Source organism: Cyanistes caeruleus, chromosome 16 (genome assembly GCF_971803275.1).
Source record: "Cyanistes caeruleus chromosome 16, bCyaCae1.hap1.1, whole genome shotgun sequence".
NCBI classification, from domain to species: domain Eukaryota; kingdom Metazoa; phylum Chordata; class Aves; order Passeriformes; family Paridae; genus Cyanistes; species Cyanistes caeruleus.
This window is the reverse complement of record NC_141716.1, coordinates 847,038-861,141: the sequence shown is the minus strand read 5'-3', so window position 1 is coordinate 861,141 and position 14,104 is coordinate 847,038. Positions and strand designations below refer to the sequence as shown.

At 47.2% G+C, this 14,104-nt stretch overlaps 1 protein-coding gene across 1 annotated transcript; it reads left to right on the top strand.

The window, feature by feature from the left end:
• The first annotated feature begins 1,038 nt into the window (after positions 1–1,038).
• On the top strand, positions 1,039–13,811 carry UBE2V1 (ubiquitin conjugating enzyme E2 V1). The gene is made up of 4 exons (XM_086852534.1): positions 1,039–1,204; positions 9,463–9,611; positions 11,573–11,698; positions 11,983–13,811. Exons 1-4 carry the CDS (start codon positions 1,183–1,185, stop codon positions 12,127–12,129), a joined length of 444 nt encoding a protein of 147 aa, XP_086708660.1. The 5' UTR covers positions 1,039–1,182; the 3' UTR covers positions 12,130–13,811.
• The last annotated feature ends 293 nt before the right edge of the window (positions 13,812–14,104 follow it).

The following is a 14,104-nucleotide window of genomic DNA, read 5'->3' as shown; positions in this document are numbered from 1 at the left end:
GATTCCCTGTGTGTGCATCCCAGGGATGATTCCCTGTGTGTGTCCCAGGGATGATTCCCTGTGTGCATCCCAGGGATGATTCCCTGTGTGCATCCCAGGGATGATTCCCTGTGTGCATCCCAGGGATGATTCCCTGTGTGTGTCCCAGGGATGATTCCCTGTGTGCATCCCAGGGATGATTCCCTGTGTGTGCATCCCAGGGATGATTCCCTGTGTGCATCCCAGGGATGATTCCCTGTGTGCGTCCCAGGGATGATTCCCTGTGTGCGTCCCAGGGATGATTCCCTGTGTGCGTCCCAGGGATGATTCCCTGTGTGCATCCCAGGGATGATTCCCTGTGTGTGCATCCCAGGGATGATTCCCTGTGTGTGCATCCCAGGGATGATTCCCTGTGTGCATCCCAGGGATGATTCCCTGTGTGTGCATCCCAGGGATGATTCCCTGTGTGCATCCCAGGGATGATCTGCAGCTCTGCTCCCCACGCTGGGCCGGTCCCGGCCGGCTGAGCTGGGCTCTTGTGCCATCTAGCTGCCTTCTGCCTTCTCCTCTTTCCTTGCTGCTTTGTCCTGCCCATTCCTGCTGCGGGTTCCTGTGGCCTTTCTTTTCCTCCTGCTGCTTTCCCCGCCGCCGCTGGGGCTCTGCGGTGCCAGCCGGGGAATGAAGCAATGAACAGCCGAGCAGTGGGAGCAGCTGATGGCTCCTGCCGCTGCTCAAAGCTCAGTCTGAGAGCTCATTGCAGAGAGGCTTAAGCTGCCATGGATCTCCGAACGTTTCGCTTCCTAATTGTTTCTGGATATTTTCATAGGATGCTCTGGGGCTCAGTTTTTGGAGCATGCGTTGCAAAGTGAAGCGGAACTCCCTTCTTTCCTATTTCTTTGAATTATTTTTGTATTATACACGAAGCGGAGCGGTTTGGGGAAGCTGGGCCGGAGCGTTAGGGGTGCTACACGGCCGAGATTGGGCCGGTGTCCCGGAGCCCCGGGCGGGTGTCCGGGGATGCACCGATAACGCCCGCCCGCGCCGCGGAGCTGCGGGAGCGCCGCGCGTGCACCACAGAGCTCCCCGCGAGCCCCGCCCCGCCGCGAGCTCCCCTTAGCGCGCCCGCCCGCGCTGCGCCCGAGCCTGCAGTTCCCGCGTTGTGGTGACGTCAGGCGGGGGCGGGGCCGGCGGCGGCGGCGCAAGATGGCGGCGACCACGGGCGCGGGTGAGCGGGGCCGGGCCGGGCCGGGCGGCGGGGCCGCGCCGGGGCCGCCTCGCCCCGGGGCACCCGCGGGACCGCGCCCGGGGCCGGCGGGGCGGGAGGCGCCCGGCGGAGGGGTGGCCGCGGCCGGGGGGGACGAGGCGGCAGCGCGGCCCGAGCGGGGCCCGGTGGGGCGGGGGTGGAGCCGGAGCCGTCCCCGCTCCCGTCCGCGGGTCCCGGCGGGCCCGTCCGCGCCTCCCCGGGGGCCGCCGAGGCTTGGCGGTGGCAGCGGCCCCGGTGCGGGTCCGGAGCGAGCGGGGCCGCTCGGGCCCTGCGGCCGCGGCTCCCGGCACGCCGGAACCGGGCCGGGCGCTGGGCCGGGGCCCCGGGCGGGCCCGCAGCCCGTGGCGGGGCCGGGCCCCCCTGCCCCGGCCGCCCTTCAGGCGCTTTCTCTCCTGGCCGGTTCCGTGCGGCCGGGGCTGACCCCGTGCTCTCCTCTCGGTGGGCCCCGAGCTGTGGCTGGCGGTGGCTGAGGGCAGTCGGCCGCTTTGGGAGCGCCCAGACCCTCGCTGTGCTCCGTGAGGAGCCGGCAGCTCCCGTGCCACGACGTGAGTGCTCCAAACAGACAGGGAATTCTTTATTCCCTTCAAACCTGCTCCGCACCAGCTTTAAGTAGTTACACACACTCTCCCTTTGCGTTTATCATTACACATTAAACAAAAATACTGCAACTAGATTTGGAGTGAGGTTTTTTTCTGTTGACATCTTCTAATGAACTTCCACAGATTGAGTAAATCAGTCACTTCTGTTGAGGCAGTTTCATTTTCCTGTTTTCCTAAGTCCATGGAGGGTTTCACATGCAGTACTTGTTTTCAAATTGCACCCTCTGAAGTTTGACTGTGTGCTCACCAGAATGTGACTGATGGGGATATAATAGAAGTATTTTGGAGTTCTTTTTTAGAGATGGTTCTCTGTCAATGACCACTCAGATTTTAAGGATAACCATCACAATGCACATAATTCATATTAATCAAGTTAATAAAAACACTTTTAAAGTGCAGTGGTTGCTGTCCTGAGAATTGTGTTGCAGGCCTGTGTTGGAACATGTCGAGGTGTTGACTAAAGACACAAAAGCTGTAGCTTGGAAGAAGGGACCCTTCTTCCCCTGTTCTGTCAGGTTCTCCTGCCTGCTCTGCGTTCTCCCTGATCCTTTCAAGCTGCTGACCTTGCATTTTGTGTTTGGCTGGAAGAACAAGGCAAATACTTTCCTTTCCAAGCCAGTGCAGCTGTGTGAGTGAATTGTTAGGTGCTCACGGTGGGGCTGGGCTGCAGTGACAGCCCCAGCACGGCCTTTGGGACAGGCTATTGTTACCTGGCAGCTGCTGGCCACCTTGTGTCCTGCTGTCCCTGGCTTTGTGCCAGCTGTGTCCCAGGGCTGGGAGCTGGGCCCTCAGGGTCCTGTGTGAGAGTGGGCACACGGATCTTGGGCTGCTCCAGGGGAGACTTACAGACAGTGCTGCAGGAGCACTGCACGTCTGCAGTAAACCCAAAATTCATCCTGGCAGTTTTAGCTGGAACTCCCAGCATTCTGGAGTGTTGAGAAAGGACAGAGATTTTGCTGTGCTGGTGGCAAGGGCAGCCCGGTGCCCCGGTGCTGGCAGTGGCACTGCGGTGCAGGCACAGCCTGGCACAGGCAGGGGCTGGAGGTGACACCTCCTCGCTCTCCACTGCTGAGCCCTCCCTGGAGCCTTGGCAAAGTGCCTCAGTACTGCCTTCACTCTTCTGGGAATCACAGTTTGCTAAAACTTGTTTTGTGGAATCTTAATGCTCGTGTTTGTCTGTAAAACCTGAGTATGTGTGATATCTTGAGCTCATGGTGGTTTAGCAATGGAGCCTAAACATGTATTGAAAACTGCTCATTTGTCTTCAAAAGCAGGTGCTGACCCAGAGGAAGAAGTGGTTACAAATGTCCCTGTAACTTAAAAAAGTCCTAGGTCTGGTCCTGGCAATTAGACAGGTATAGAGATTAGATATTTGAATCTATTGAGAAGGTAGAAATTAGTAATAAGGGGAAAAACCCAACCATTGTCCTGGAAGGAGTGCTGGATGTGAAGTCCACCTGTACCACTGAGAGAGGGGAAGCCTGTGTTGCTGATGGTGTGGGTTTCCCACACACCCCATTACTGTATGAATAAAAATAAAGGGTTGACTTTAATGATTTTAATAAGGCTGTTCCTAGGGGGACTCTGCTCTGTGTGTGTCCATCTTTCAGACTGAGCTGTGCTGCAGGAGTGCTCAGCTACCAGAGGTGATCTAGCAGGAGTCCAGGCCTTCCTCACAGGCTCCTGCACTTGCTGGGCTGCAGTTACACTACAGACTGTGCAGCACGCTGCTGTCCTGCAGATTCACGTTTTAAATGAGTGAAAACCCAGCCATGCTGGCCTGGGAGATTGTGTTTCTCTAACTTTCACCCTGGGAAAGGTTTAATGACCTCACTTAACCCACTTTTGTCTGACAGTTCAGTTTAATGGGGCTGTGAGGCACTGTGTTCACAAACAACCTGAAAGTGCTGAATAGTAAAATGGTTTGCCCAGATTTGAGTGTTTCCAAGGCTGAGGAAGGTGAGGAACTGCAGAAGAACCAGTCATTTGGTGTATGGCTGTGACAGTGCTGGCACATGTGTTTTAATGCTCCTACCAGAGAAGAGCACACATTGGGGTTGGTACAGTGTGTTAAAAGTGTCTGTTTCTAACTGTTGGGGGCCGTGTACCATCCCTGTGAACTCCAAGGGATGCCTGTGAAAGGCCCAGGAGAGGTGCAACGTGAGTATTGTCCAGTACAGCCTTGCAAGTGCCCCACCATGGCTCCTTGGAGTGACAGCAGTCATCCTTATCTCAGAGGAAACACTGCCAGCACCAAGGGCTCTCTGGGACTGTGACTAAAGGATTCAAGGGTAGGGGAAAAGTAATCAAAGAGAAGATGCAATATAAGTTTTGTATTCTAAAATGATATGGACTGTAAGAGCACGTGAAATAGTGCCAGAGGAGTGACTGCAGAGCTTTGTCTGTTGTAATAGAAGGATGCAGTAGACTGAATAGAAAGGTAAATAGTTCAGCACTCCTACAAGATGATGCTGAATTTAATATTTTCAGCTTCAATTCTATAAATTCCATAATATGTTTGAAGAGCATCATTCTGGCTGAGAACAGTACTAATTGGTGTATCAGATGCATAGACAGGTAAGGATCCTGGCAGGTGTAACACTGACAGATGTGGTGAGGGTGTGAAAGCTGGAATTTTCAGCTTGTGAGGGTGCTGTTCAACTCCTGCAAGTGGGGTTACTGGAGGTTTGTTCCCCATCCCCCTGAGTGTGAGCTGGGCCTGTGCCTTCACCTGGGGCCTCAGGCTGATGTTTTAGTGACATCTTTCCAAGGAACCTACCTAAAGCATTGAAAGGTAGAACCAGTGCTGAAACTTGCACAGAACAGAAAACACTTCAGATTGTTGAAGTGCACAGGAAGTTATTTTTGTGTCTGCAAAATATCTCAGTACCTGCCTGCATCATCAGAGTGGAAATTGTGACTGTAAAGACAATGCAAGAAATCCAAAGTTCCTGTCACCTGAAGGCTTTTGTGACAACTGCTGAAAGCCTTTTACTTGGTTTTAAGTATTCCATCACTTCAGCAACTTTATACACCATTGTGACAAGGAATGGCTTGTGTATTTTTTTACAGTCTCAGTGCTGCAAGGATAAGCTGTCCAATTCATTATCTGCAGTCAATGCAAAGACATGAAACACAGACTGGAAAGGATGTAATTAAGGCTGAATATCAAATACACAGAAACAAGCAACAGAAAGCACTTTAATGTATTGAGCAACAGAAGTATTTAATGTTGGATTTCAGCTCACTTGAGTTACTGTAAATCAGGAACTAGTATAGAAAGCAGAGTTTAAATTGTCAAGAAAGGCCAATTTAATAAGTTGTTTGTTACCAGTGAAGATGTAAAAAAACCTTCAGTAACAGACAGTTCCTCTCCTTGGAGCCCCATTTTCTGGGTGCTTTGCTGAGATGTGCTGTGCCCTGTGCCTGCACTTTAGTCCTGAAGAGAAATGCTCATCATTCTCTCTCACTTTAGAAAGGAAAGATAAACGTGTTATTGATGTTTTTGAAAGGTGTATTTTTTGTTCTACTGCCACTGATCAGAAGGATTGGAGGAGAGGATCTGCCCCCAAAGGCACATGGCCTGCCTGGTTTCACAGTGCTGTTCTCAGCTTCACAAGGTGTCTGGATGTGAAATTGCTTCAGCTACGTAACTGAGGAAAATGGAGATGGAAAGGTGTAGTCTGTGAGTAAGATGAGAAAAATCTCAGCCTGGTAAGATCACTCTTAAAGTTGTTGCAAGACACATTCAGTCACATATCTGTATCTTTAGTAGTGCTGTATTAAAAGGTAAATCTGAGAGTGCTTTAAGGTCTCAAAAAGTCCATGTTGACATTTAACTGTCTTTCAGGATAATTCTGTTCTTCCTTTAGTGAGATTCTGACCAGGTCAGACTCCCTTTGTCTCCATTTCAGTGTGCTGGCTCTGCCTTGCAGCTGGTTGGTTTGTGAGCAGCTGGGTTGTGAGGTGCCAGAGAAGTTTCTGACAAGGAAAACAGAAGGTCCTGATTTGGTTGAAGGCTGAAGAGGATGTCACGAGGTCACCCAGCTTAACTGCAGCTCTGAGCTCCATGAAGTACAGTCTGTGGTTCAGTTCTCCTCTTTGGTTGCCATAAATTATTTCCTTAACGTTTTGTACTTGTGAACTCGTGTGTGGGGTTGAGGCTTCACAAATACACATTTCTGAGAGGTGTACTTTGGGAAGGATTGTTCAGACCTGTCACTGGAGAGCTCGCCTAGTCAATACAGTTACAATTTAGCTTTCACCAGGTTGCTGTTGTGATTAATAGTGGCTATCTCCTTTTGCTCTGAAATATGTTGGCAGTTCAATTTCTGGGAGTATTTCTGTGTGGTTAGGCATGCTGCAAGTGAAGCAGTTACTGAGACATTACTGTATTTGTGTTTCAAATAAAGCTGCTATTTGAGAGTCATCTTGAGCCATAGTGAAGGCTAAATTAAAATGCATAACTGAAAGTACTTTAGACAAGCTGATTACTTTTTAATTGCCTCTCACTTTATTTAGGCTTTCTTGTGTTAAATGAAGGGCTCTTAGAAAAACAGGTTGGTTTGGTTACTGCCATGGAAGTCTCCATTACTGCACTGAGAGGGTTTTGCAAGGTATTTATTGGGGGGTGGGAGGAGGGAACACCAGGGACTCCTGGTGCTGCCAGGGCCACAGGACATCTCCTGAGCCTGCAGCTGCCATGCTGTGCAAATACTGTGTATGCCTGCGACAGATCTGGCCACTTTCTAGGAATCTTGATGGACAGCAAACCCCATGGTGATGTGTTTGTGTGTGATCACAAGTGATAAAGTTCATGTGGCTTCTGAGGTTGGGATCCCAGCAGGATGTGGTAGCAGACCATGAGTGCTCCAGGCCCTTGCAAATGAGGAGGAGATGGGATTGGCTTAATGGCCTTGTGCATCTTTCCAGACTGACCAGAAGGACGAATCTGGTCTTTATTCTGCCTTGCTTAAGGGAAGTTTATTTATAGAAAGCATTTATGGTCATATGGGCATAATCTTTTAGATTAATATGTGTGATTCTATTGAATAAATTTCCTGAGGATGTGTCAGGGAGGGAGCTGAACTGCCACCTTCTGTGGTAGCTGAGGTGATGGTCCTTGATGTTACACCCTGAGCTTAAGAATAGGGGTAAAACATGTTTAGAAAGCAGAAATGTTGATGACAGGGTCATCTCTGGTAAGGTTACCAGCTATCTCCCATGATCATTTTATTTTCTGTGAAGTGCCTGAAACTCAAATCTGTGTCCTTCCCTTTGGGCATCCCCTTGCCATGATGCCCCTGCCGTGCTCCCAAGGAGCAGTTCCTGTGGAGTGAACACTCATTCCTGTTAAAGATTTCCGTGTGACAGGAGTCAGTGCTCAATGACTCGCCAGCTCTCTGGAGACCTCACCATTGCCAAAGAACTCAAATCCTGTGTGACTCTTTTATGGCTCTGATTCATGCTGGATTCATGCTGAATCAGAGCAGCTGTATCTGGGGAGAGCTCAGCAATTAAGTTGCCTTCTCTTCCCGTAAGGTTGTAAAGCCAAGCCCAGCTCTGGGTAGCAAATGTCAGAGCTGAGGCTGCCTTTTTCAGTCTTGGTTGTGGCCTGCTCGAATATGTACGTGGTGATGTAATTTTTAATTACACACTCACTTAAAGATTCCTGCTTGGCTCAGTGAGCAGGGTGTGATGCTCACAGGGATCACTCAGAGTGGATGCTCAGAGGAAGGGTGGACGGGCAATATTTTTTGTTTTCTTCTTTGGTGTGGGGTCTGTGTCTGCCATAAAGCTGATTCCTTCTGGGTTATTTAGTTTGGTCTGAGTAAATACCAGTAAATTGTCTTTGCACCACTGATAACTATGAAGTGATGGTATTAAGTAGCGAGGCACAGAGACAGAGATGATGATTGTTAAGCACTGATGTTGTGGACCGGAAGTGAGAGCATTTCTTGGCATTCGTGTAACTCATTCCAGGTGGGTCTTCCACTGGCTCCTGCTGATGTCTGCTCAGGCTGGGGATCTGATAACAACCACAGGGTTTCCTCTGTGGCATCCCCTGCCATCCCTGGGAAAGAGCTGCTGGGCCCCCTCCAGAAGGACCTTCTGTTTGCCCTTGTCCCCTGGCCCTTTTTTCCTCAGGGCACCAGCAGGCAGGGCTGGAGCCCAGGCAGCAGCTTAGCTTTAGCTGTGAGTCATTCCCCATCAACAGCTCTCCTGTGCATCCTCTGCAGCAAAAATAGGGAAATAGGTGGGGTGTGTGCAAGCAAAGGCTGCACCTTGTCCTTCAACTCATGCTCCCTGTCTCGTGTTCTTCATCTCTCAGGTGTTAGAGCTGGGCTGCTCTGCCTCCCCAAGCTGAAGCATGGAGGGTGTTTGGAATGGAATTAAAAACAGGGTGACTCGTCTGTCATGGCTCAGGTGTGACTTGCAGACTTGAACCCTCTTGTGTCTGAGGCACGTAGGATATACACTTCGCCATTTAAGGATTTTGTGGGAGAGTAAATGCTGGAGTTTGTCATGCAGAGGATGTGACAGTGATGCCCAGGAGGTCCTGTTGCCACCCAGGACCTGGGGCTTGGGCAGTCTCATGGCAATGGCTTTAGCAGCCCCAGCTGACTCATTTCCTTTCACAGCCAAGGATTTGTGTTGCTCAGCAGCCGTGGAAACGGCACGGTCTGGCTGGGAGGAGATTTGGCAGGGAGCTGTGCTCAGCAGCCGCGGATGGGAGCTTTGGTTCTGCCAGGACAGGTCTGGTGTCTGCTGGCAGCACTCTGCTGGATCTGAGTTCCTGTGCTGCTGCTGCAGCTGTGAATGAATCCTGCTGCCCAGGATGTTCTGGGGTATGATCACGTTAGATGTGTATCCAACTGGCAAACAAACTACTTCCCTTAGTCATTCGTTGGTTTGGTTTCTTTGATGCAGGCTTTGTAGTGAATGAAATTTGGACACTTGATTGTGCAGCAAAATCATCTCTGCCATTTACCTTCCTTAGCTTCCATTAAAATATTGAGAGGAGGGTTTTTAACTACCAGATCCTCTGTATTTTGCCCATGGCCAAGGAGTGCTCCATGGGCTACAGGTGGTGCATGTACTGCATGGGTGCAGTACAAAGGATGCTGTTGCTGCTGACAAAGCCCACTTCAATTAACTTCAGATTAACCTACTAATGCTATGAAAGAGTTTTATTTGCTTTGAAAGGTATTTCTAAAGCTCTGAGTTGACTGTTGTCAAGCCTCTCATAATGTCATTTTATAGAAACTTCTAAATTTTTGTACTATAAATCATATAGACAAGTGCTAATTAGAGCTCCATAATACTGGGTGTACCTTTGAGGTAACAGCTTTCCTTTCATTTTACTGCCTGCCGTAACATGTGGCCTGTCAGCCTTCTAGAATGTTTATTTGGGGATACCTTGATTTTGATTGTAAAATCTAAGCTAAATATGGGAATACCTTTTTTGAAATGTTGAAATATTGTCATTCAAAAAGTGGTGTTTTCATGGTTTTGCCTAAAATGTGATCTGTAGAATGACCAAAAGTATCACGAAAATTACTCTAGCTTTTTTTCCTTTACTAGATTTCTCAACTGAAAATATTTTTCTGATTGTTTCAGGAGTAAAAGTTCCTCGTAATTTTCGTCTTTTGGAAGAACTTGAAGAGGGTCAGAAGGGAGTAGGAGATGGAACAGTTAGCTGGGGCCTTGAAGATGATGAAGATATGACACTTACAAGATGGACAGGAATGATTATTGGGCCTCCAAGAGTAAGTAGCCACTTAAATACTAAAACAGTACTATTACATTTTTTCCCCCTTCTCTTAGCCTAACCACTGAAGTAGAAAATAAACAAGAGGCAAACAAGTGAAAAAACACTTTAGGAAGTGATTTATGTTGAAGTTCTTTATAATAATGGGTTTTATATATCTATATGGCTTTATGCTTGTAATATGAAGCATTTTAGTGTTACTTGTCTGCTTTATATCTGCAGATTCAGTAAGACATAACTTTTGAAATCTCAGAACTCTAACAACGTGTACCCTTGAATCCAGCAAGGTTTAAAGTCCCTCAGCTAGTGAAGCAACAAATGGAGCTGCTGCAGGTGCCAGGGTTTGCTCTGTGCTGTTTTTTCTGTTGCTCCTGTTCAGTTTATGGGGTGCTGTCTATTGCAGCAGTACTGAGGAGATCTTGCAGAATTTCAGTTGACTGAGGAAACTCAAATTTTAGTGATTTCAGTCTCTTCTCTGAACATCCTCTTCCAAAGCAGCATCTTAAAATGCAGCTGGTCTTTGTGGGAGTATTGTGTTGTCTTTTCCCCCAGCCCTGCTAAACCATGGGGTTTGCACTCTAGTAGTGAACTTGAGGGCTTGTGTGTTGAATGTGTGCATGTGTTCTAAAACCAGAACTTGTCTGTTGTCTCCAGTTTCACTGTTCTGTTTCCTTAATATCCTTTGATGGAGTTCAAGTAGCCAGTTCTCCTTCCTGCAGTAGCAGATGTTGTCTACATCTGGCCTCAGTATCATTTCTCAGAAATTGCAGGGGTCATTATATGAAAACCTTCACAGACCTTTAATCGTGTTCCTGCTCTCTGTTCCCATTCTGTCAGTTGCTGTTTCTGACATGCAGTGAGGTTGTACAAGAATATGAATTATGAAGGCATTATACATGCAGTGTTTTCTGTCTCACCCAGAAGTGTTGTTTACTTGTTGTCTGCCTTTGCTAATCTCTCCCCAGTCACGAGCATTTCATTTGTTTATGATGTACCCAAATTGTTTTCTAGAACAGCATTTGATTTTAGAACATTAGGAGAGTGCTAATGAGCCTGCATTAAGGCTGTGGAGAAAGCTCACTGTGTGCATAGGCTTTATGGAAAATTTAAACAACCTTGAAATCTAATTTAGAAAATGAAATAGGAATTGAAATGTGCAAACTGGAATGTGCAGCCTTGCCAACAGTGAATGAAGTTTGCAGTTCTTGTCGTGCTGCAAACCAAGGCTACAGGACCATCAGAGCAGAGGAGTCAGCTCTGCCCCTCCTGTTTTTCTGACACATTTAGGAATCTAGATCTTCTTGCTGGAAGTGTCATGACTTCTTATGAGCTTCTTGCTTGAAGGCAGCAGACTGTATTGAGATAATGACTTGCAGCCATTCTTGTTTGCTGTCCTCCTGTTAGCACTGCTCATGTTCAGTTATTACCATTTTGGTTCTCAGTAGGATGTGGAAATACTGGCTGGGGACAAAAGCTAAGTGCTGTTTCCCTCTGGGTGGAAGGCAGTCACACTTGCAGCAGGTGGGAGGATGTTATGCTGGATCCCAGTGAGAAAAACGAGCAGCTGTGCAGAGCTGGAGTTCCCAGTGTGCTCCTGCCCCGAGTTGTCCTGCAGGGTGTCCTTTGCAGGGTGTCCTTTGCAGGCTGTGTGTGGTGTCCCCTTGTTGACACAGACTGTTCAAACCAGCAGCACTGCCAGAGCTTCAGCTTGATCTGCACGTGTTCTGTGCTTCCCACTGCCTGCTCCACGCACAAAGGCCAGCAGAATTTATTACCCTGGAGAAACAGCTGATACTCTGAATATTATAAGATGAACTAAAACCAGGTAGCCAGCATAGTGTCTACATGGCTGCCACGCTTTTTCCCATGTTCCTAAAGTAGCCACTGCTTTAACCAAATGCTTATTGAACTGCCTGTATTTGTTTTCTGTAATTGTTTCCCCCTTTCTTTTCCCCTCAGACAATTTATGAAAACAGAATATACAGCCTTAAAATAGAATGTGGGCCTAAGTATCCAGAAGCACCTCCATTTGTAAGATTTGTAACAAAAATTAATATGAATGGAGTAAATAGTTCTAATGGAGTGGTAAGTTTTTTTGCTTTTGTTCATTTTAATATTGGTGGTTTTTTGTGCAGTTTCGATGTTTTGTTTATACTTGGAGCTTGCTTAGCTACTCATTGCTTGTGGTGCTGTTTGTTGGAGAAGGTAGAGGGGAGGACAAGTGAAGATTTATTATGCTTTTAGGAAAACACTTGCTTTTGATTTCTCCCACTCAGATTTCATGTGAGATCTTTATTTTGGGGTGGGGGTGGAGTTTGAGTGTACCCAGTGCACCAATTCTGACAGGAATGATCTTTTTTCTGTTTTAGGTGGACCCCAGAGCCATATCAGTCCTAGCAAAATGGCAGAATTCTTATAGTATCAAAGTTGTTCTGCAAGAGCTTCGGCGTCTAATGATGTCTAAAGAAAATATGAAACTTCCTCAGCCACCTGAAGGACAATGTTACAGCAATTAATTAAAAAAAAAACAAAACAACATGCCCCCCTTATTCAATTTAAGCTGTCTTCATTTTCCACAGTAGTAAATTTTCTAGATGCATCTTGTAGACCTCAAAATACTGGAAAGGAGGTTCCCATTCAAAGGAAGTTTTTTCTTGAGATACTGTAAATGATACTAATTTTTTTTTTTTTTTTTTCATTTGAAATATAAGTTGTGCTATAACAAATAATCCTGTCATGTAACCACTGTCCACATAGCTGAACTTCTGGTATCAGGAAAAGTCTATTTAAATTTATTACTGTCAAGACCAGTGTGGCACATCCAACTTAACTGTGAAAGGATCCATCCCACAATCACCTTGCTGTGTGTCTGGCCTGGGTTATTTTTTTCTTTCTCTGTCTTTTGCAATAGAGTCGAAGCTCAGGGCTATTTATTAGAGTAGACACAAAGGTTTTTGCTTCCAGTACTACACTGGGCTGTATGGACTACTACTGGGGATGTGTGCTAACCTCAGTCATCCCTCCCTTTGTGCTCACTCTAGTAAAGGCTGAATGTGACTGTGGTTGTTTTGGGGTTTTTATTATTTTTTTTTAAATGCCCCGATAATCTGGGGCAAGCTTTTCTTCTTTCCTTTGGCCAAGGCATAGATTGTATTTCTCTTCCTGGTCCCCCTCACCAGTGATGGGAGCTTTGGGTGAGGGATTCAGGGTTCTTTTAATCTCTTCCCTCTTCCCCTCTTTTTAGTGGGGGTGCTGCTTTCTTTTTGCCCCTCTTGGTGACTCTTCTCACCCCTGGCCCAGGGGTGAGCGTTGGGGCAATAACTTGACCTGTTCCCTCCTGCTTTTCATTTTGGTCTTGCAACAAATTTAATCTTCACCAGCCTGGGAAACAAGAGTATCTGTTCTGCTGGCAAACGTGGGTTTTCCCTTCCCTCCAGCACTGCTGCCACACCGCCAAGCTGGCCACGGCCGTGCTCTTAGATAGGCTTTGACGTGGGGAAAAGAGCAGTAATTTACCAGGATTGCCCAAACCTTCTGCTGCCAAACTTCAGTGGGGGAGTCTCTGCACGTAGGGATTCTGAGCACACTCCAGGTACCCTCAAATCGCTGTGTTTTGGTGCTTTGGATTGACCCAAGAATGTTAATTAACAAAACATTGCACTTGCGTTTTCCCCTTCAAAAGATGCGACAACCACAGACAAATCAAGCCCGGGTGGGAGCTTTGATTAGGGTTCTGTAAGCCTTAGAAATGGCTCCAGTGACGATTTTGGGGAAGCGGTGGCACAGCAGATTAAGGACCTTGATTGGCTTTGCATCCTGGCAAATCACTGCCTTTTCTGGTTTACTGTCCCGGACCACTAACTGCTGCAATGTGGATGCAAGCTTACAGGAAACCAACTTAGTGTGTCCTAAGTTTTATGAAAAATTCAGTGTTTGTGTAAAAAAAAAAAAAAAAAAAAAAAAAAAGAAGAAAAAATAAGGAAAAAAGAAAAGAGTAAAAATAAACACATTTTAAAGCAGCAGCTGTCAAGTCAATGAACAATTGATGTTTCCATTAACTTCTGAGGAAAATATTAGTTGTAAGGATTTAACATCCTCTGTACTGAAAGTTTAACATAACAGTATTCCATAAGCAGCCTTTTTATTGTATCAGACCATTGCCTGATTTTAATATAATAAAAAGTGTGCATTAATATTAGAAGGCTTTAATTGTATTTATGTTTAGAATTTTGATTCCTTATGGAATTCTCGATTTGTTGGAAGTATCTTCCTGCAGATCACATTTAGCTGACAGAACATAAACTGGTGGTGAAAGGCAATTGTCTCTATCCAGCTGCTGCTGCTGTGCCAAGGAGCATCCATCTGTAGTTTTGGTGTAAGGCTCAGGCTGGCCCAGATGTGGCTGTTGGTAGCCCCAGGCGAGGCCCAGGAGCTGCCGAGGGGTTCCTGGGTCGCTGTGCTCTCAGGGCTGTGGCCTGGCTGTGCTGGAGT